The sequence below is a fragment of the Malaya genurostris genome, chromosome 2 (genome assembly GCF_030247185.1).
Source record: "Malaya genurostris strain Urasoe2022 chromosome 2, Malgen_1.1, whole genome shotgun sequence".
Lineage (NCBI taxonomy): Eukaryota > Metazoa > Arthropoda > Insecta > Diptera > Culicidae > Malaya > Malaya genurostris.
The window spans coordinates 157,194,563-157,218,750 of record NC_080571.1 but is presented as its reverse complement, the minus strand read 5'-3'; the positions used below and the strand labels follow the sequence as shown (position 1 = coordinate 157,218,750).

Sequence of the window (24,188 nt, the reverse complement as noted above, 5' to 3'; positions counted from 1 at the left end):
CTGTTCCTTCGATGGTCGTCGTATAGCCGACTTTTACATGTCGTGGGCTATTGTCACCGTTTTATAATGAACGTACGAGCCAAGACCAGAACACAGCCCGCTCATATTACTATACCTGTTACAAAATCGTTATCAGTGGAACTACTTACCCGAGCCAAACTTACCCTAGTACGCCTTGCTCAACAAGATGCCTTCCGTTCTGAAATAAGAGAGTTGGAAAAGGGGGAACCAATACAAAAACACTCAAGTGTACGCCAAATGAGTCCCTTTCTCGACGAGAAAAAAATACTCAGAGTCGGAGGTCGCCTAAAATTAGCACCATTACCCTACCAAATGAAACATCCTGCCCTACTCCCCAGCTTTCACCCCCTATCACGTTTAATTGCCGAATTTTATCACTTAAAAATGCTTCATGCCGGAGGTCGCTTATTGCTGTCAGCTATTCGTGAAGAATTCTGGCCTCTGCATGGTCGAAGGTTAATCCGCAGCACTGTACGCAAATGTTTCCGCTGCACTCGTATCAGTCCGGTACCTGCTCGTCAGCATATTGGTCAATTGCCCATCCATCGAATTGTTCCCAGCCGCCCGTTTAGCATCGTCGGAGTAGACTACGCTGGTCCATTATACCTCAAGCCAATCCACAAGCGCGCAGCACCAGCCAAGGCATACATCTGCATATTCGTATGTTTTGCCACCAAAGCTGTACACATCGAACTCGCCAGCGATTTATCCACACAGGCATTCTTAGCTGCACTTCGCCGGTTTATTTCCAGACGTGGTCGCCCAGCACACATCCACTCCGACAACGGCAAAAATTTCGAAGGTGCTAAAAACGATTTAGTAGAACTATTCACTAATCTTCAAAACTCGGAAGAAAATGAGAAAATTGCATCTACCTGTGCTGACGAAGGAATAACGTGGCACCTTGTACCACCAAAAGCGCCTCATTTCGGGGGATTATGGGAGGCTGCTGTCAAAGTTGCTAAAAAACAGCTCTACCGTCAACTAGGCCCATCTCGCCTATCATTCGAAGATGTCAACACGGTGCTCACTCAGATCGAAGCACTGATGAATTCCCGACCTCTACTTCCCATGTCAGACGATCCGGATGATTTAGCAGCGCTCACACCAGCTCACTTCCTTATTGGAACCAGTATGCTCGCCTTGCCCGACCCAGACCATCAAAACATTCCAGTCAATCGGCTTGATCATTATCAAAAGCTGCAACTCCACGTGCAAAAATTTTGGTGCACCTGGCGCACTGAATACCTCCAAGAGCTGCAGGCTGACACTGTAATGCATCAAAGAAACAACAATATACTACCCGGACGGATGGTTATTATTGTCGACGATTTGCAAGCAGCCGATACGCTGGCCACTTGCTCGGATTTTAACTACCATACCTGGCCCAGATGGAATGACGCGTGTTGTGACTTTGCGCACTGCTCGAGGAATCATTACCCGGCCTATCTCCAAAATTTGTTTGCTACCGGATTCCACTGTTGCCGCAAATGATGAAGAAAACGATTTTCCAGCACAACGACCACAATCAGCTCAACAATTCGTAGTTCCTGCAAAAGAAAACTAAAATTTTTCATTGAATTTTGTATACTCACCTAGTTCCTAAGTTCGATTTTTGTTTTGTTTTGATTTTGATTGAAATGATATTCCAAGGCGGTGGCGATGTTTAGAATTACCATACTTACCCACCGAATTACCCGCTAAAGAAAATTAGAGTGTAGAGTATACCTTGTAACCCCAGCTTAATTTGTTGATCGTCCATGATTGACATTCCTTCTCACACGTTCGTTGCGCACTACTACTACCGTGATTTACTGCTGGGGTGAAGCAGAAAATTAATAGAGTAAATTTATTATAGTTTGACCGTCGAAGAAAGCACATCGCAGAAAAATAAAAGTTGCTGTAAAAAATTCCTCTTTCTTACTTGTTACTGAAGAGTCCGTTAAGGGTGAAGGTGCGCGATTTTTCACGAATAATTATACCGGACACAACAATATTATATTTTTTTATTGCACAAAAGATCTAAAATCACATCTCCGACGTGTTGGGCTCTCGGAGAGCGGTCTCTGCACCTGTGGCGAAGGTTATCAGGACATCGAGCATGTCGTGTGGTCGTGCGTAGAATATCGTGACGCCAAGTCAAAGCTACTGAAATCGCTTAGGGCCCGAGGTAGACCGCCTGAGGTTCCGGTGCAACAACCCAAACTTAATTGAAAACTACTAAAATTTTGATTTTGTTTTAGGTTTGCCATAGAATCTCAAAAAAGAGGTAGAAGATCGAAAATTTTAAAATTTTCGTGTTATATTGCATTGTACAGTGGTCCGGATCCAAAATTTAGGGGGACAAAAACATTTGCGGCTTAACCTTGTGCTTTAGAGCTATGATGTCTTCAAAACAAATGATCAGTGAAAGATAAGCCATATTTTGATGTACATGGTATTAGGGTGGCTCTTATTATAAAGATGATCCCAAAATTATTTTGCGGATGTGTTGAGATAGAGGACTGCATCCTTCGGCAAAATTTTAGATAAACTTATATCGAGCAGTTTTGCTGAAGACACCATTGTGGTATCTACAAAGGTTTCAGTGTTACAGCTACTTTTAAGGAGCAATTTAGGGCGCTCCTGAAAAAACAGATATTTTGCTGTAGCATATTTATTTTTCACTTTTCGTATTAGGTATTTTTGAACATTGTTGAAACCATTTTTTTACATTCAGGTAGCGTTTTCTGAACTGAGGTTATGAGCGAAACTAGTTCAAAAATAGGTTATTTTTAAACTGCTGTATCTAATATTGAGGCAAACGAAAAAAAGTACGGGTGTGTAATGTCAGAGACATAACTGGATGTCGTGAAAACGAATAAAACTGACACTCTTTCTTTATACTTTCGAATACCAATTAGTTGCTCGATTGTGTGAATTGTGCAAGCTTTCCTCTATTTCACTACTAGAATTTAAAACGATACAACTAAACTAAAGTACAGAGTAGTTACATTAAACATTCTGACAAACAATTAAATATTACGAAATAACCAGTATAGTTCATTATGATAAAATATTGGTGGTTCTGAAAGGAACCTTTCATTAATGGCTTCTGAATCGGTGCTATGCATTTTATATAACAAATCAGCAGAAAGTTCTACTACAAACTACAAGTGGTTGAAAAATGGGCCGTATACAGTATAGTGAAAAAAATTTCGCAGAATTCTTTAGGTATACAATTATTGTTCTAAATAGCAACATACAGAATATTGATGTCAATTTTTTTTCGGATTTAAATATTTCAGTGAAAAAAGTTATCAAAAAGTTCGTTATAAAGTTCTGCCCATTCTTGTACAGGGTAAATTTTGAAAAGGCACCCCATAGTAAAGTAAGTCGTATTCATGACAAAAGAATTGATTTGAAGAATTCTGGAATTAGGAACTGGACAAGAATTCAAGAACTAAATTTAGAACTTAGAACAGACTCAGAATTCAGTTGGATTTTAGTTCTAGAACTACAATTTCGAAACTGAAATCAGTTCCGAAATCTTTTTCCAGAATCCAGTTCAGCACGCAGGCTCTGAATTCTAAACCCATATTCCGGAACTAAGCTCTGAAACTTGAAGACAAATTCTTGCCACGACTACCAAAATGGGTTGTATAGGGTACAGTAAAGTAAAATTTCGCATGATTCTTTGAGAGTATAATTATGATTCTAAAAAGAACCGAATAGAAGAATTCTGAAATAAAGAACTGAACCTGAGTTCAAGAACTAAATTTAGAACTAAGAGCAGACTCAGAATTTAGTTGCAATTCTAGAACTACAATTTCGAAACGGAAATCAGTTCCGGAATATAGTTCCAGAATTCAGTTTCAGAATGCGAATGAGAGTTGCAACCTGAGCGTTTGAGGTTTCAACCACGAAGAAGGTGCACTCTTCGAAGCTGCTGGTTTTTTTTTTTTTTTTTTTTTTTTTTTTTTTTAAATAACTATTTATTGGAATATGAGTTAAAATTAAATTATTAAGATTTAAATTGGGTGTTCAGCCTCAAGTGGTGACTTTTCAGCCCTGTTATATATATATATGATTTGGTTATTACCATGAAGACATCATTTGCTTCCGCAATTCTGAGATTTTTGTGTAGGGAAAATTCTAAACCTACTTGTATTGTGTAATGGGGAAAAGGAACTTATATACTAACTTACTAACTAATACAGAGAGCGAATCGATTCAATTGAAGATTGCATCGATTTTTGTCGGAATTTGCTTATAATATTATGTGACATTACATCTAATGGTTCTATATTTGTGAGTCTGTGTAACTCATTTGTACTAAACCAGGGAGGACGCTTCAGAATCATTTTCAGAATTTTATTCTGAATCCTTTGAAGCGTTTTCTTCCTGGTGGAACAACAGCTTGACCAAATTGGTACCGCATAAAGCATGGCTGGTCTGAAAATTTGTTTATAAATTAACAATTTGTTTTTTAGACAGAGCTTAGAATTTCTGTTTATAAGAGGATATAAACATTTAATATATTTATTACACTTTGCCTGGATTCCTTCAATGTGATCCTTGAAAGTGAGTTTTTTGTCATACGTTAAACCTAAGTATTTAGCTTGATCAGACCATGTCAATTCCAAGCCATTCAATTTGAGAATGTGATTATTGTTTGGTTTAAGAAAAGAAGCTCTTGGCTTGTGAGGAAAGATAATTAATTGCGTTTTTGCTGCATTTGGTTTAATTTTCCATTTTGACAGATAATCACTGAAAATATTTAAACTTCTTTGTAGGCGACTGCAGATCACTCTTAGATTTCTACCTGTGGCTAACAGACTTGTGTCGTCACAGAATAGCGATTTCTGACAACCAACGGGTAGATTTGGAAGATCAGAAGTGAAAATATTATACAAGATTGGAGCTACACTCGAACCCTGCGGAACACCGGCTCGTACGGGTAGCAATTCAGATTTACAATTCTGATAGCTAACCTGAAGAGTACGATCAGTTAAATAATTTTGAATCATTTTGATCAAATAAATAGGAAACTGGAAATCAGACATTTTTGCTATTAAACCTTTGTGCCAAACACTGTCGAATGCTTTTTCTATGTCTAGAAGAGCAACTCCAGTGGATAACCCAGAAGATTTATTTGCTTTTATCATGTTCGTTACTCTGACAAGTTGATGAGTAGTTGAATGTTCATGACGAAATCCAAACTGCTCTGGTAAAAAAATTGAATTCTCATTTATATGAGTCATCATTCTTAACAAGATAATTTTTTCAAAAAGTTTACTGATAGAAGAAAGTAAGCTAATTGGGCGATAACTTGATGTTTCTGCTGGGTTTTTATCAGGTTTTAGGATAGGAATTACTTTAGCGTTTTTCCATCTTTTTGGGAAGTAAGCTAATGAAAAACACTTGTTGAAAATTTTAACCAGGAGTCTCAAGGCAACATCGGGAAGATTTTTAATAAGAATATTAAAAATTCCATCATTACCAGGAGCCTTCATGTTTTTAAGTTTTCTAATAATTGATTTAATTTCATCAAAATTCGTCTCAATAATGTCATCGTGTGATAACACTTGAGTTGAAATATGATCATATTTCAGTGAGACTTCATTTTCAATAGGACTCACAACGTTCAAATTAAAATTGTGGACACTCTCGAACTGCTGAGCAAGTTTTTGAGCTTTTTCGCCATTTGTAAGAAGTATTTGATTTCCTTCCTTGAGAGCAGGAATAGGTTTCTGAGGTTTCTTAAGAACCTTAGAAAGTTTCCAGAAAGGTTTAGAATATGGTTTAATTTGTTCAACTTCTTTAGCGAAATTTTCATTTCGCAAAAGAGTAAATCTATGTTTAATTTCTTTTTGTAAATCCTTAACTATGTTTTTCATAGCAGGATCACGAGAACGTTGATATTGTCGTCGACGAACATTCTTCAACCGAATGAGCAGTTGAAGATTGTCATCGATGATAGGAGAATTTAATTTAGTTTGAGCTTTGGGAACTGAAAGATTTCTAGCTTCGATAATATAATGATTCAAATTATCAATTGCTGTGTCGATGTCCGCAGAATTTTCTAAAATAGTTTCATGATCCACATGATTTTCAATGTGAGATCTGTAATTCAACCAATTAGCTCTATGATAGTTGAAAATAGAACTAATTGGATTAATTATAGCTTCGTTGGAAAGTCTGAATGTTACTGGAAGATGATCTGAGTCAAAATCAGCATGAGTAATCGGTTCACTACAAATGTGACTTTGATCTGTTAGAACCAGATCAATTGTAGACGGGTTTTTCACGGAAGAGAAACAAGTAGGATTACTGGGATGAATAACTGTAAAGTAACCAGCTGAGAGTTGATTATGAAGTATTTTACCATTACTGTTATTTTGCCTACAATTCCACTGGACATGCTTAGCATTTAAGTCCCCTATTACGAAAAATTTCGATCGATATCTTGTAAGTTTTTGCAAATCGCCTTTAAAGAAATTTAATTGTTCGCCGGTGCATTGGAATGGCAAATATGCTCCAGCGATGAAATAAATTCCATGAATGGTTTCAACTTCGATTCCCAAGCTTTCAATAACTTTAGTATTGAAAGAAGGTAAAATTCGATGTTTAATTTGCCGTTGGACAAAAATGGCAACTCCACCACCAATTCCAGTAAACCTGTCAAATCGATGAACCACATAATGTGGATTACTTTTCAATTTTACATTTGGTTTAAGAAAAGTTTCTGTCACAATGGCAATATGAATTTTGTGAACTTTGAGAAAATTATAAAATTCATCTTCACTCGATTTCAAAGATCGAGCATTCCAATTTAAAATATTCAAATAATTATTTAACATCACTGTTAAATTTTAAATTCATTATAATATTATTTGCAAATTTCCATCCGATTTGAAATGCTTCAAAAAGTGATGAAGTCGAATTCATTTGGATGATCATTTGAAAAAGTTGATCTTGTAGGTAGATCATTTTATTTTCAGTTATATCGCCTAAATCGACTTCATTTAAAGAAGCGAATGGCATTGAAGGAATATTTGTAGGTAGACTGCCATTAGAAGAAGATGATTTGGCCGGTCTACCTATTAATAAATTGTTTTCGTTAGAAGAAGAACTGCAAGGCGGTCCTGTGTTTTGATTATTTACATTAGAAGAAATAGGAGATAGATTTCTACCTAATATACCAGCATAAGTGAAATTAGAAGAAGATGATGACGAGGTCGATCTACCTGTCAATAAATTGTTTTCGTTAGAAGACGAATTGGCAGGTGCCTTAGAAGAATTTTCAGGTATGTTCTGTAAATTTAAGGTCGTTGATTTGACTTGTTGTCTAAGCGAACGAGCGTTTAAAATTTTTTCCCTGACAGGACATTTCAAATAATTGGATTTATGATTTCCATTGCAATTTGAACATGAAAATTTATCAGTGGTTTCATTCATTGGACAAGCGTCTTTCGAATGCGATTTACCACAATTCAAACACCGTATATCCATATGACAATTTTTGGTTCCATGACCGAAGCCTTGGCAACGACGACATTGCGTTAAGTTTGCAATACGATTATGCCGTTTATAATGTTCCCAATGAATTTTAATGTGGGAAATGAAACGTACTTTTTCTAAAGTTTTCAAATTGTTTACATCACTTCGATTGAAGTGTATTAGGTAAAGTTCATGGGAAATTCCAGAGCGTGGTTTAGAAGTACCATTCGCTCTTTTTTTCATAAGTATTACTTGGGAAGGGGCAAAACCAAGCAATTCTTTTAGTTCATTTTTAATTTCATCAATACTTTGATCATTTGATAATCCTTTCAATACAGCCTTGAAGGGTCTGTCTGATTTTATATCATATGAATAAAATTTATGAAGTTTTTCGGACAAATATCGAATAAGACGTTCGTAATCTTCCAATCCATCCACCAAGACTCGACATTCTCCTCTTCGTCCGATTTGAAATGAGACTTTTACTTCCGGGAGAAAAGTAGAAAGCTCAGTACGGAATGCTTTGAAGTCGGAAATCATCACCGTCACTGGTGGCATAGATTGATGTTTCTTCCCAGAACGACAAGCGTCCATTTTGGGAATTTTTGAAGAATTTTCTTCTATGTCGCTACAATCGGATTCAGGAAGAATCTCGTAAATATTGTTAGACGGCATAGGATCAACGGTAGGGAAATCCGTCCGTTGTCTTTTATTTTTACATTCAGATTCTATAAGATCGTGAATGTTATTAGAAAAATGTTGAATAACGGATTGTGATTTATTCCGTATTGAATTATTTTTAGCCTTAGGCTTGTTGCCTTTCCGGTTGGACGCAGGCATTTTTGAAATTAATGAAATTTTAAATTAAATTAACTAGGCTAAATTAGTCTTCGATTAGACTCCTAGCTAGCCTTAAAAAAGGCTGATTAATTTCTTAGTCACTCTAATATCACTCTTTGTATCACTTAGTCACTCTAATATCACTCTTTGTATCACTTAGTCACTTAGTTAGTGATTCAGGTAGCCTTGAAAAAGACTGAAGCCTTGAATCAATGAAACTCTAGGTAGCCAGAAAAAAAAATTCCAGGAGCCAAGAGTTATACGCGTGCGGTGCGAACGACTGTTCAACACCGACGAAGCTGCTGGTTGATTTAATCGTTCCCACGACGTCTGCTTCCATTCAAAGCACAAGAAGAACTGATCGATTTTCGACCACAGTTCCCCTTTTATACGCATTCAGATGAAGATATGTGCCTGACTACCTCAAAATCGTCGTCCTTGCGCGAAAAAGTCAAGCAAAAGTAATGAGTTTTGCGCGTTGTTTTCAAAGTTTTAGAAAACTTAATTTTTGAATAGTTTGTGGTTATCTCACACTGTTCAAAATATTATCCTAAATTCCTGATCATATTTCTGATGAAATGGTGAAAGAATTATGTTGCTGCCGTTAATACAAGTCGAGATATTCACGATTAAGTTCTGCCCTTTCTTCCATATGGCTAATTTTGAAAAGGCACCCCATAGTAAAGTAAGTCGTATTCACGACAAAAACTCCAAGAGTATTTGACAGAAAATACTTTCGAACATTCCATTTGATAATGTTATTACACAGATTATCTGACTTTAAAACAATCGTTCGAATACATCCTCCAGATTCAATAAACAATTTAATTTCCCTATACTTGTGTATTGAATAATTTCGACTTTCTTGCGCTTCCTCGCCGAACGTCGAGATCATGAGTCATCTCGAATTTTTTTTTTTTGAAAAAAATCGACTCTCTGGGACTTTTAATATTAAGATTTCCGAAATCGAGCGTGTAGATCTGGTGTTATCTCGACATTTCAGGCAATTCTAAGATATTTTACATAAAAAATAAATTTCCGATTTCGGTGAATTCAAAACAAATTTTTTTGATTACACTAGATCTTATCGTTTCATCCAATTTTAAGATATTTGAAAGTGAAAACAATTTGTCGATTTCGGAAACTTAATGTAAACCGGTGATTTTTCAAAATGGAAAATTATCAAACTTTCACCATTATCTATATGTTTCGTCTTAGACTCGGCAGTGCATAGCAGTTTATGTTGAACTGTTATGCCACCTGCAATTCAACATAAACCGCCGAGGCTAAACCGAAACGTAAACATAAAACCGAAACGTGACAATTGGTTATGTACTCTAGCACAAACAAGGTTAATTCCTAAATAACTTCCAATGTCGGCCGGTACTCACCCACCTACCGCTTTACGAAATTGAAGATGATTAAAAAACTACAAGGATCAGCCCCATGGGGTTGTTCGAGCCATTAATGTGGAACAAGGCAACCAAAATTTCTAATGATCGACATTTTCAATTAATCGTCACACTTTTGAATCTGCAAATGCACGAGAGTCTGCTTAGGGGCTGTCCATAAAAGACGTCACGCCGCAAAGGGGAGGGGGGTGTTCCATGAAACGTGACCTTTTGTGACTGGGGGAGGGGGGGAGGTTTTTGGAATGTGACGTCCAATATATTCAATGAACGCATTTTTGAAATACCTAATTATATTACTGCTTTACCCTATTTCCTGAAAAAATCTCCACAATAAACGTTTGCATTCTATAGGAAAACGTGTATTTGTTGATGTAAAAGTTTCTTCTTGTAAATTGGGAAATGAGTGATGCTGGAAATCATTTCTGTTGTGATCAGCAAAAATGCACGATTATCTGATTCTAATGCAGTTTATTCAATTGTACTCCATTTAATAAAGGGCGGGAGATCAACGATTTCAGACGTAGATCATGTCATGTCTTATCTTGATCATATGTGATTTTCCTCCACCAACATCAAAGCTTATCGAATCATCCAATGATAATAAACATAAATCAAGAATCATTTTAGCTCAAAATCACTACCCATTGTGTGACGGAAGATCAGTACCGATATTGATCGATATGATTTAAAATTCACTGATCAACTGATCTTGAAAAGATTCTTCGGCAGTGATCTCGTTTTGATGAGGTCTTTATTTTCTTTATTTTCTCAGCCCTGTATGCTACACTAAGGAAATATTATTCTTTATCTAAAACAATAATATATCTATATCGAATTTCCTTCATATTTGTATGGTTTGTCATACATATTGAGATGAATTTTATTTATTTTGAATTCGTGACATGTGACATAGGGGGGGTGGGGGGTCTTTGCTTCTGTGACAATTTGTGACAAAGGGGGATGGGGAGTAAAAAATCGTCAAAAAAAGTGTGACGTCTTTTATGGACAGCCCCTTAGTTTTTATTATGAACCAACACCAAACACGCGAACCCAGAATATAAACTATATTTGTCATGATTTGTATGTGTTTTTTTAGCCGACGAAATTACATCAATAGCCCAAATGTAGGCAATTATATGTTAGTACATGCTTGCGATACAGATATCGATATTTAAGCTTCTTTTCCCCAAGCTTGTGTTCAAGTTTTGTGTGCAAGTATTTATTTTTATAGCGTTTCTCTATCATTACTACCATTCTGCGATTTCGATTGAAGCGATAAACTTTTTCTCATTATCAATCGAGTTCATCTCATATAAATAAGAAATTAATCTTATGCACTAAAAATTTACCCTGGGATAGTTGTCAATTTCTCAGGCGAAACGACATAACATGGGATTTCATCCAATCTTGCATGACACAAGATCAGAGCATAGCAATTAAAGCTTCAAATCGTTTTATGACACTTTTTGTTTTGCTGTCTAGCTACAACCTACCTCTAGCAAACTATGTGTAGGACTGAAACGTTAGCTATAATTTTGCTTATATTTATAGATTCGCGTGCTTCCAGCAGCTGCGCTTTAGCATCGATTGACCAATCAGAGCAATGCTTTCCCTTTGATATATCGCTTACTCCTTCAAAACTGTCGACTATGGCAGGGAAATCCGGTATGCCGGAGATTTTTTGCAGACAAAATAGGACACTGCTAGCTATTAATCAACATTTCAATGATACACAATTAAAAACACATGCCTATGAACATACAAATCAATACGTAGAAATATTTCCAATCTAATGGTGACATAATATTAATAATTTATATAAAATTGACTGAGCTGTAATTGTTCAAAGCCTGACCACATTTCTACGTGTATTTTTGCTGATTTTCTAGTTTGCACGCCTATATAGAAAACAAACAGTAGGGTGCCAATGTTTTAATGTGTTCCACATTAAAATATTGGCACCCTACTGTTTAATTATACTACCATTATAATTAAACAGTAGGGTATGCCAATATTTTGGAATCCAATGATAAAAATCCAATAACAAAAATATTTTATGTTTTTGGTTAAAAAGTATTACCCTATATGGTATATAGTTTGTATGCTTTTTACTGAATGAAACCCTCACTTTGTTTTTCGAGACGAAGGCAACTGTAAGCTTCGGGTAGATTGGTTGGTTGGTGCTAATCGCGAAGGCTGCAAAGTCAATATTTGAGGCGATTCCCGTTACATAAGTATCTGGAACACTTTAACTTAGAGATGGGAAATTTATCGATATTTATCGATAATATCGATATTGCCACGATATCGATAATTCAGAGCATTGACGAAAAATATCGATATTCGATATTGCAACTATGGAGTTAAGTAATATTATAATTTCATATTATTACTTCGCTCGTGTAGTTTTTATCTAATATTAGATATTTAGGCTATGTTCAAAAATACGTTAATAAAATCTTACCTAAAATCAAGAACATCATTATTAACTAGATATCCAGCTCTCAAATTTCACGAACAAATCATTGGCAACATCCTTTTTAGCGAGCATGGCACCCTCAGGCGAGTCCGCATTGAATCTCATACATAGAAGTAGGGGAGAGAAATGTAAAATTCGTTTGGCGCGCACGAATAATACGCGCCCATATAATTGACACGATATGTTGAATGTGATGCCGTGCGATGGCGTTACTGGACTGAAGATTAATTTCGCTCCAAGCTGACAGGGTCTGCTAAAATTGACGTCCTGCACGCAACTCTTCTTAAGGGCGAACAGTACTTAATGTTAAGTATTTTGTTGGCAGTGTGTAGGCTAAGTATTGAGCAAGCACCCACATTATCAGATCCGAATGAATTCCGAATGGATTCCGAATGGATTCCGAATCAATTCCGAATCGGCGAGAAATTTTCATTCGGAATTTCATGTGGAAATCATAATGAATTCCGAATCAATTCCAACTCCAGTGCAACAACCGATTCCGAATGAACCGGTTCGCCTACAACCGGTTGATTCGGAAATCATTCGGAATTGAGTGAGAAGATGCGGACTGAATTGTCAATTCGTCTTCTTCTTCTTCTTTCCTGATTTTGCACGTTTTCGTGCTGATTTTCAGTTTATTTTTAAACGAAACATTATATAACTGAATGTACAAATTTGAAACTTCATGTTTTTCGGATATACAGAACTAGTAAATAACCAGTTCTTCTTAGAATCCCAATATAAACTATTGAAATTCGCTGGAAATTAACAAAACGGCCTACCTTAGTCAGCATCATCCATTCCTCTAGCTGGAGTGTAGTGAAATGGCTTAAGTCGCTTAAATTTCACACTAACACATTCATAAAATGAGCGAATATTCAATGACATTTATAATGTCACTGTCAATCAGGTTGATCGAGCTGTCAACTCAGGCGAAAATTCTAGCACTGAACCGATCGAGCACTGAAAAATCATGCAGTCGAGTAAGAATTCATTACGCATTCCGTCATTTCGATAATGTGGGCACCAGAGAAAACAGATATCTCGGTTAATATTTCAAAAGGGCGTATAAGCAAGTGACAGTTTCTCTTTAATCACTCTCTCTTTCGATTATTGTGATGTGATTAAAAAGATTTTTTTATGTAACTATTCTGTTTGAAAGTCGAAAGTTTCGGGTATCATTTCATGCAAAGAGTTGAGTGATAAACGTGGAAACCGCTTGGTAATTAATAGAAGAGAAAGTAAACAAAGAGAAGCTGTCACTTGCTTATACGCCCTTTTGAAAAATTAACCGAGATATTTTCTCTTATTGGGAAAATTACACAGAAATTTATTGCACAGCGTCTTTTGATAATTCTAGCAAAAAAAAGACGCTGAAAGAGTCAATTCCACAGCGGGAAACACGGCTTGTTTGAGCCCAGGGATATTTAAATTTTTGGAAATGTAATTTGTTCGGCTGTGAACCTAAAATTATTTTTTGCAATCAAATATACTTTCTTGTTTTAATAAATTTTCATTTAGCTGGTGACAAATATCGATATTTATCGATAATATCGATATTGAATTGAGATATATCGATATTATCGATAACAGATTTTATGCGATATTTCCCATCTCTATTTAACTCACTTCACTGAGAAAGATGGCCTAACCGATCTGAGAACTGTTTCATTCTGTAGGTCAGTCAAGTACCCAGAGGGGGGACCCGAAATCAAAAACATTTTATCATTTACAATGTCTCAGACATGTGTTACAGAAATAAAAAAGACAGTAAATGTAATGAAATGTAATACAATATCAGTTCCAGTGGAAAAGTTTAAAGTGTATGTTAAAAACAGCCGTAAAAGGCGTGAATTAGGTACATAACCCAAGTAGCAATTAAAACATGTTATAATTGGTATGTTTCACAATTGCTTCATATCGGTTATTTTTGTTAAATATGTTAGACAATTGATTCAACACGTTTTTGTAAGGGATGTAAAATTCATTAATATTACTGCTTGTGAAACCAACTTCAAAAATCATACAAAATTGTTTGAAGAATATCATTCCTTTATTATATGAGAATAAGAGAGATATGAAAAAGCATCATTACACCACTAGGTGGATAAAAACAGGTTTTACTTAATTTCGTGAGATGTTTTGTGCTGAATTCGTAATCCTACTTTTTCGGAATTGTAGAACATGTAGGGCAACGGCTCCCTATTTCATCTGAACTCCTATTTCCATCTCATCCCTTCACCTCATTACTTTGAACATGAATAATATTCTACAACCTACCTGAACCAAACTGTGAAATGATTTAAAATGATTATATAAGCTATTGTCACACTTTCCTATTGAAAGAAATGGTTTTAAGTTCTTCGTTTATCGATTTTTTCATTTAAAATAAACTCACTTTTCAATTTAGGACACATTTTCGTCTCAAGATTTACAGTTCGTCATGTTTCTGATTATCTACTAATCGATTCGTCTCAAAACATGATCACTTTTTCGCACAATTACACTACCATTGAATGCTGGATGACTTCATAATTAGTAATGTTCACTTGCACTTGTTTAATTAACGATTTAAAACTTCAAAAACTACCCGAGAAACAATAAAAGTCTTTAAAAATATGAGATGAAAGTTTTTCACTTAGTTCACTTGATTGCGCTTTGTTTTCATCTCATTTGGTTTCGCAAAGTTGCCAAGTTTTCTCATAATGTTACAAAAAATAAATTGTTTTTTTTCTTCAAATTATTATCAAAAAGTATGTTTTTGGTATCCGTGACATTACTTTAATTATATTATAGTGATTTTCACTGTCGGCTAGAAAAGATTGCGATGCGATAAGATAGCGACAAAATGCCGCAAAGATAGCGAAACTGTCATTCGCATCGATTCAACCCCTTCGATACCACAAGCCAGAAAAAAATATATTTTGAATTGACCGTTATTGTAACTAATTTTTTATTTACTATTAAGAAAACTTCAGTCATAAAGAATTCATATTGATAATGCGTATGTGGCAGATTACGGCTACAACTTGCACGGATTTTTTAAGCGTGTGCTATTTGACATAATGTACGATTCAGACGATCCGCCTCCTTCTGTCACCGTCACCGGAACTTCAGCTTTCGTCAAAATTAGTGTAATACTGTTTTACCGGAACGTTCACACGCTCCGTCCGTCAAGACGTTCCGTGACTGTGACTTTACGTGTGAATGGCTCCATAAGAATGCATGCAATTAATGTTGGCACCGGTGACGGAGATTGACTGTGACAAAAGAAGACGGATCATATGAATCGTACATAATGGTTATTTTGTGCTTAGTATGTTTCCTTTTTATTTATATTTTGTATTAATCGACGCCTTGGTTTTCAAAACCTCGTGCTTTATTCGATTGTGCTATTTGTCTACTCTAAAAAGATGGTCGTCTTTGACAGATATACATTTGTTGATGCTTTCAATGAACAATGAAATAACACTTGTCGCTAAGGAATTTTACCAGTTCAAACTGAATTTAACCTCAATCAACCAGCCGATTAATTTTTCTTTTGGCTCTAATGCTAGTTAATTTCAATACAACAGACAGCGAAGGGGTTAAAACAACTGTCCAATTTTCTGGCAGCGATGCCAGGTGAAATTTCAGGCGTCTGCGTATTAGAAATGGTCCTATGCGACCTCAATATTTAGAAGTATGACGAAAAAACCAAACGAAAACCCTACAGAGTAATAGCAAAAGTCATTAAAATGGACGATTGTTAATAAAAATTTCGAAAATCTGCAAAAAAGTCGGCTTAATTGCAAAGTGTGCTAACAAATGAAATTGCAAATTTACATACCAATCTGCAATCCTGGCATCAGTGGTTCTGACGCTCATTATTTCGCTATCCTGCTACGATTCTGTCGCATTCTATGTCCAGCTGAAAACCACTATATTGATATTAATACTTCAATAAAACTGTTTTTGTTTCGAATATTACCAGAAAGAGCGTGTTAAATACTAATGAAATAACCATTGTGGCAAATCTAGAAGCACTGGTTTCATTCCGCTATACGTCAGCATAGGGGCTGTCCATAAAAGACGTCACGCTTTTTTTGACGATTTTTGACTCCCCATCCCCCCTCTGTCACAAATTGTCACAGAAGCAAAGACCCCCCACCCCCTCTATGTCACATGTCACGAATTCAAAATAAATCAAATTCATCTCAATACCAATATGTATGACAAACCATACAAATATGAGAGAAAAATCAATTTATTACATGCTGTCATTAGATTAAAAAATATCCCTAAAACTACAAAATCATTGGAATTATTTTATTAATATCAATTATATAAATTAACAAAAGTATTTTATTGGAATTGATGAAACATTTAAATCATCTGTTTTACACCTACTAGGGGTACACAGATATATTATTGTTTTAGGTAAAGAATAATATTTCCTTAGTGTAGCATACAGGGCTGAGAAAATAAAGACCAAAACCTCATCAAAACGAGATCACTGCCGGAGAATCTTTTCATGATCAGTTGATCAGTGAATTTTAAATCACATCGATCAATATCGGTACTGATCTTCCGTGATTTTGAGCTAAAATGATTCTTGATTTATGTAAGTTCAATCATTGGATGATTCGATCAGCTTTGATCTTGGTGGAGGAAAATCACATATGATCAAGATAAGACATGACATGATCTACGTTTGAAATCGTTGATCTCCCGCCCTTTTTCAAATGGAGTACAATTGAATAAACTGCATCAGAATCAGATAAGAGAAATTCTTATGATATACTATTATCTTTTTTTTTTGAATAATATTTGTCTGTTTATTGCTTAAAATACTATTTACATATTATAGTTCATATTTTAGGTAGAATTCCAATTCATTAATGTTAATTAAAGTATCTGTTTTGTTCACAAAATGTAAATAAATTGCAAATAATTTTAGAACTTTAGATTTCGTAACTGTACGTATTCCATTCAATACTGGTATCATGAAGTGCTCGAATTCTAATCGCCTCCATCCATAACGCGATGAGATTTGTCGTTGTAAAAATTGCCAGGCAGGTACAACTCTCGGGCATTCACTAAACTTGTGCTGTAGTGTTTCCACTGGCGCGTTGCAGTGTAAACAATTCTCGCCATCGACGCGCCGTATCGTATGTAAAAGTCGTCTATGTTCGGTTTTTCCATTTACAAAAAGAAAAAGGTCGCTTCGCTGCTGCGTTGTTAGTCCTTTTGCTCTGTGGATATTGCTCCACGCCTTATGCCAATCTTGAGATGGGTTCTCTCGTTCTATCCTGGGTTGTTCGGTGCTTTGTGTGTAGAAACGGTGGATTAGATCGGACGAAGGATTTTGTTGAAGTTGTTCAGGTAGAAGTGGGAAATTCAAATGTATTATTTTTAAACAAGGGCAGTTTGTGGGAAGAATGATTGGGATTGGGTTGTTTTGGAAGATTAATGATTTGTAGTACGGTATTGATTCTTTTTCTTGTGTAAGTCGGTTTATCAGAAGCGCCTTGCATTTCAAGAGGGGTAGTTGCAATTTAAGTCCACCTTGCGTTCGATCTCGTGCTAGTTGTTGTATTGGTACTCTAGCTGAGATTTCTCGCCATAGGAAATTACCCATTGTAGAGGTTAATTTTGCTATATGGAAGCTTGACGGGGGTACGGTAGATGCTACATACCATATTCTCGCTGTTATGAATGTGTTTAGTAATGTAACTTTTTGAAAAAGTGACAGTGTGCGCATAGAATGAAACCAGATTAGGCGTGAGAATTTTGTCACCAGATCGTCCCAGTTGACTTTTATCATGCCTCGAATAGAGTTGGTGTATGTTATACCCAGTATTTTGATCGTCGTAGCTGTTTGGAGCCACTGTACTTCCAAAGGATCTCGATCAATAATTCCAACATTAATCGATGTTGTTTTGGTTAGATTTAATACCGCTCCAGATACACGGGAGAAACGAGTGAACAGTTCGTATATTCGGTCAATTCGCTGAGGGGTGGTGGCAATCACACTTATGTCGTCGGCGTATGCGACGACCAGATCATTTTCGCATATTCGTTCTATTCGCTGCAGTAAAGGATGTATATATAGGCTAAACAGAATACTCGAAATAGGGCTACCTTGTGGAACCGAGCGTTGTATGGGGAACGTTGTGGACAAGTGTCCGTTTACGAGTAAGCGAGAAAACGATGCATCGGAGAGTCTGATAAGTAAATTCACCAGATCCCGATTAAAGCCGAGCGAGCACATGTTCCCGAATAAAAAACTTCGGTTGACACGATCAAACGCGTGGTCCAGGTCAAACGATATCAGCTTACCTGCTCGGCGTTGGTTGATCAGCTGTGCTATTCGGTCCTTCAGTGATAGAGTAGCTTGAAAAATGTTGTTGTTGTTATTAGCACATTTTTGTGTATCGGTTAAAACCCGGTGTGTTTTCAATATGTTCTCTATTCGTGCCTTCAGAATACGCGACAGAAGCTTGTAGTCGTAGTTCAGTAGTGTGATTGGTCTGTATGAGGTAGCTGTATCGGTTGTCCCTTTCTTTTTAACTAACACTATAACACCTTCTACGAATTCGGTCGGGGAGTTAGAAGCCAGTGCTTCGTTCAACACGAGATTTAACTCACGGTGGATGACATCAAGTGTGTATAGGTAGAACTCCTTCGGAATTCCATCGGATCCAGGAGATTTCCGTGATGCGCTTGTTTTTATAGCCGTTGTTATCTCAGCTGTTGTGATTTCGCTCATACATGTCTCGTTCGTTTCGTCGTACTCCGGTATTACTCTTTCGCAGGTGAAGTATTCGTCTCTTACTTCAGTCGTCTCATCAGTCGCATATAATGATGTATAGTATTCTAGTAGGTGTTGCTCGACGAGTTCGGGTCGATCGATGATTTCATCGCTCTCACTCCTGAGCTGCGTTATGATAGTTTTTTTACGTTTCTTTTCACCCAGATGAAATGTAGATATCGGTTCGCCTGCAATATGCGTTTCGTTAATACGCACGAACATGTGCGTAAACTGTCGTTGGTGGGTCAACATTTCAGCTTTGATACGATTTATGGTTGTTAGCATTCCTTGGTTTTGGTAGTAGTTGTCGTACGCTTGACGTAATTGCGAATAGAGTCGTTGGTTTTCTCGGTGGAAATTTTCAAATGCCAATTTGGATTTCCATCGAAAGAAGGATTTGATTTTCGGTTTAGCGAATGATATCCACCAACTCATCCACGATGAGAAATTGCGCCGTTGTCGGGTCCAATACTGCCAGCTACATCGGAATTCTTCAATATTTTCAGGAGTGAGGAGATGAGGACGAAGGGACCAAAATCCTCGTCCAGGTTCTCTACCGAGGTGGGGTAAGCAAATCCGGGTGGTCACCGCTTTGTGGTTTGTGAATGAGCATACGTGAACATTTGCATTTCGAAGCTGATTACACAAACTTGAGCTTACGTAGATGCGGTCTAGTCTGGAAGTGGAGTTGTGGGTAACGTACGTATGGCCTGGGGTTTGAATGTTTAATTTTATCCATACGTCGTGAAGCTGCAATTGTTGAATAGTTGCTCGGAGCGACGAGCTTATGTTGTGCCCCGTTGCATCGCAGGGCCGCAGAACACAATTGAAGTCTCCGGCGAGAATCACATGATCGGTGTTATGGCGGAGATAGTAGGCTAGAGTGTTGTTGAAAAATCTTTCTCGTTCAGCACGCACCGCTGATCCAGAAGGAGCATAAACGTTACACAACGTGGTGTTGGCTATGCGCAAAGCTACAAGTCTACCATCGAGGCTTTTTTCAACGTGAGAAAATCGTATATATTCTTTGAGAGCTATTGCCGTTCCGCGTCTCGCTTGGTCTACATTGCAGATCACGTTGTATCCTTGTAGGTCAAATTGCTCGCTCTCCACTTCTTGCAGAAAGACGATGTCGAGTTCCATCATTCTTACGAACGTTTGAAGTGCGTTGGTCTTGGTCGGGCTTGTGATCGTGTTGATGTTTATAGTGGCGATATTGTAACTGGTGTGCTCCATTAGGGTACGCAGTTTTCTTCCATCGACTCGTCACCGTCTTGTTTTGATTTTTTCCCTGGGGGCCGACGGAGTGAACGTCGGCTGCTCGTGGAAGTAGTGGATCTGTCGGATTCGTCTGTGAGTGGCTCGATTTCAGTATTTTGTGGTGCTGGTTTGTCATTGTTCCTTCTGGTCTGTGGTAAACTCTGTTGTAACTGTGTAGGAGTTACCATCGGCGACAGCCGGGAGACGGGAGGCTTGCTGGGAATGTTTACTTGTATTGGTTTGCGGTGGGTCGGTTTTGGTCGGGCCGACTGTTTGACGGCGTTCGCGTATGATGTGTTGCTCTGATCGGCCTCTAGTTTTTGGACCAAGAGTTTTTTGTTTTGTATGCAGGAAATCCCGCTGTGGACTGATTCGTTACAATGTCGGCACGTTTGGTGTTGACCGTAATACGATAGAGCCGTGATTTCGCCGTCGATAGTTACATATGACGGAATGTTTGTTTTGACAATCATTTTTGCCACTCTAACACCAGTTGGAATGCCGCCAAAAGTATACTTTTCATCCCATAGCATTTCGTGGATCGAAAAGACATCGCCGTATGCTTGCAGGAATTTTATTATTTCTTCGTTCGTCACATCTTCGGAGAGGTCGAAGAGCTTCACCTCCACTGCCCCGTCCTCCAGTGTGATTCTCAATTTGTAAATTTTGTCGTCGATCTCGGTCTCATGTACGTTGTCGTGCTTTTCTACAATTTTTTGTGCCAATTCGAGTTCATTGACTTTAATAAATGCGCAGCCCAGGCTTCGACTTGGTTGGATTCGTATTACTTGATGCTTTTGTAGCTCAAGAACAGTGCTAACGAAGTAATGAAGTTCATCGTATGACGGTTTCCGTGGTAGATGCGCGTAATCAATACGGAACGTGTTTTCGCGGCGTCTCATTTCACTCGCGAGAATTTTACCCGATACTAGGGTGTTACCCTCGATCTAGTAAGTGCTGATAACTGAATATAAAGCCCGTGCACGACTTCCGATGTCTAGCGAAAAATAAGCGTGTGTGTTCGACTCGGAGGTTGAGCGCTAACTACTAAGCTTATTTTGTTGTAATTTCTAAATTTAAATTTTAAAACTGACATAAATTATGCATCTAGAACTAGAACACTCCTGAATATGCCCTAAGGGCATATTCAGGAGTGTTTTAGTTCTAGATGCATAATTTATGTCAGTTACAAAATTTAAATCTGGATTTTATAACAAGAAAAACTGGGAGCCCCAGCAGTGTTTTACTCGTGTTTCAAATATACAAAAAATAGAACGGCATCGTAGACCAGTTTTAAATTTGACAGAAGAACTGGTCGAATAAATAAAACTAGAACGGCTTGCTAGGGATACGTTTGTTTCAGTTTCAGTTATATTATAGACAACCCATATGAATCTCGCAGCTGCTGAATTTGCTCTAATAGTGTATGTAATAGTGAATTATTTTGTTTTGATTGCTGTCGCCATTGCTATTTTATAGGATGAATAAAGGATCAACGATAGGATGGATAAAAATCCATTGAGATGAAATTAGGAGCAGAGTAGTGAACACATTATAAGTGTTTTTAGCTGTTTCATGAATGTTAGTAAAATTTTCAAGAAATGTGAATCAATTCTCAGCGTAGAGCAAGGCGAATGGAGCAGTAATATGAAATAGTTATAGTGATTTTAGTGGCTAAATGGGGGTTTGAAGGCGACGTCCTAACAAATGAGATGAAATAGGGAGCCCTAACCCTATATGACGGATTTTCGAGTGGAATTTACAAATAGAAAATTCAAATTTTCGCATTGTGTACATTCCGAAATAATTCTAAGTTTGTGAAATATAAATTTTAATATTCTGTCAATTATAATTGATGTTGTTTAGGATAGCCGAAAATTTAAGATATATCATTTTGTTCTTTATTGCTTGTAAAACAAAAATCAAACAATGTATTATTTTTAAATTTTATTCCTTATTGTATAAAGCCATTGAAATTATTTAAAATTTTTGTATTATAACAAAATTTATTTCATTACATCTCTATGAAACAGATGAAATCAACACGGATGGCATTTTTAAAATTTCCGATTTTCTACCGATTTTTTTTTTTAGATTCTACGGAAAACCTAAAACAAAGTCAGAATTTTAGTAGATATCAATTGCGTTTGGGTTGTGCATAAAAATTGTTTAAATCTTTTGTGCAATACAAAAATATAATTATTTTTAGAGTTTAGGTATATTTACCAAAATTTTTAAGATGGTCAGTGAAATCCATGTGTCCGTTTTTTGTGAATTTTGGTCGAAATAAATTTCCAACTAAAATAACGAAAAAATATGTGTCATATAATTTATAAGTTTTGTTTTGATTTTGTTTGCAAAATTTTCCCAATAATAAAAATTCTCTGTATTTGTATCAAATTTCTTGAGATTCTTTGAACGAATATATAATTTTGTTCATCAATACATTGCTTCTGGTAATGATTCAAATATTTTGGAGTAGAAAAATGTACATGTCATCGCTTTAATTTTTGAGTCATGTGAAAGAAAAAGAAAAATTCATATATATTTATATATTCATCGATTTTTAAAGGTTTGCTTTTGATAGTACTGTAGTGATATAGATTTAATTACGTAAAATTTACCTCCTTGTTCAAATGTAATCTTCATGTTCCTTTTGTTTGTGATTTTGTTTTTGCCAGTCAAACTGTCAAATACAGCATAGAAAGAGATGCAAAACGACATCTGTGCATATGTTGTCGGTGTGGAGTTACACTCTCATTTTAATTTACTTTCACCTTAGGTTCACTGTTATGAGTGAACGTTTAAGGTGGCCGACGTAACTAGAATTTCGTTCCAATGTTTGGAAGGTTACGGAAAATTCATAATAAATCTGACTAAGTAATAAAAAAAATCAAAAAAAATTATAGAAGTATTTGATATTGGAGATATATCAGTTGGAAACTGATCTGCACATGTATGGTTCATGGAGTAAAAAAAAAAAAATTGACGTGTGTGTTTATGTATAAAAACAATAAAGTACGATTATGTGTGCACAACCAAAAAAAGGGGGAATGAAGAAGAACTAGCGGGAAACGACAATGGACGCCATTCTGTGAACTAAGTTTGAGACGACAAGTACTATTTCGGTAATTATTAAAAAAAAGCCTTAAAGTTAAGACTTGGGATACGACATGGCGCAGTCGAGAGGTAATTTTATCTATTTTGAAGCTTTGTATACATTTAATCGCTTGAAATGAAACGATTTTTATTACTGAGCGAGTAGGTCTCAGTACTTGAAGCGAAATGAAATTCATTCAGGTTGATTTTGCAGAGCACTCTGTATTGAATTAAATGAAGAGCGAGTAGGCCTCTTAAAATAGAATAAAATAAAATGAACAACAAATTACATATCTGGAATAGATATGAAATGTGTAGGGCGTGCAGGTCTCTACAAGTATGCATTGTTTGTTTCAGGTATGTACGTGCGGGCTCCGAAGAAATCTAAGGAGTCTGAGAGCCTATCTATGAAGCTAGCGGCCGAAAAAGAGAAAACTGTTTTATTGGCGAAAGAGTTAGAACAGTCTCGTAAAGAAATCGAAAAGTTGAAAGCCTTTATGGATGTCAGAAACGAGCGTTCGAGTTCAGAACCGGAAATGCTTAATGCATTTAGCAGCACACGAAAATCGACAACTACGCCAAGTGCTGTGTGTACTTTGGACGAATCTAAATTTTTATGCTCAATGAACCATCTATCTGTGGCGTTAATCAGCGTACCGGAATGTGTGGCTCCTGACGGTGAGGATATACATCGTCAAGTTTTCGAACAGTGGAAGGATCTGTTAATTGACTCAATGAGATTAGCTGGCATTGAGGACGAATCGACGATGTTCACGATATTCAAAGTAAAAGCAGGATCACG

The 24,188-nt window shown here is 36.6% G+C and overlaps 1 protein-coding gene and 1 long non-coding RNA gene across 2 annotated transcripts; one reads left to right on the top strand and one right to left on the bottom strand.

Annotated features, from left to right (window-relative positions):
- Positions 1-405: 405 nt before the first annotated feature.
- LOC131428927 (uncharacterized) lies at positions 406-1,515 on the top strand. Its single transcript, XM_058592986.1, has one exon. The coding sequence runs from the start codon at positions 406-408 to the stop codon at positions 1,513-1,515; it is 1,110 nt and encodes a 369-aa protein (XP_058448969.1).
- Positions 1,516-22,245: 20,730 nt separating this feature from the next.
- Positions 22,246-23,131, bottom strand: LOC131432987 (uncharacterized). The gene is made up of 3 exons (XR_009230004.1): positions 22,912-23,131; positions 22,514-22,585; positions 22,246-22,395 (listed from the first exon to the last, which is right to left on the bottom strand). It is a non-coding gene; the product is annotated as an uncharacterized LOC131432987 (long non-coding RNA).
- Positions 23,132-24,188: the final 1,057 nt, after the last annotated feature.

Bases quoted from the DNA above. Each gene is read 5' to 3' on its own strand.
- LOC131428927 (XM_058592986.1), top strand. From the start codon at position 406: ATGCTTCATGCCGGAGGTCGCTTATTGCTGTCAGCTATTCGTGAAGAA.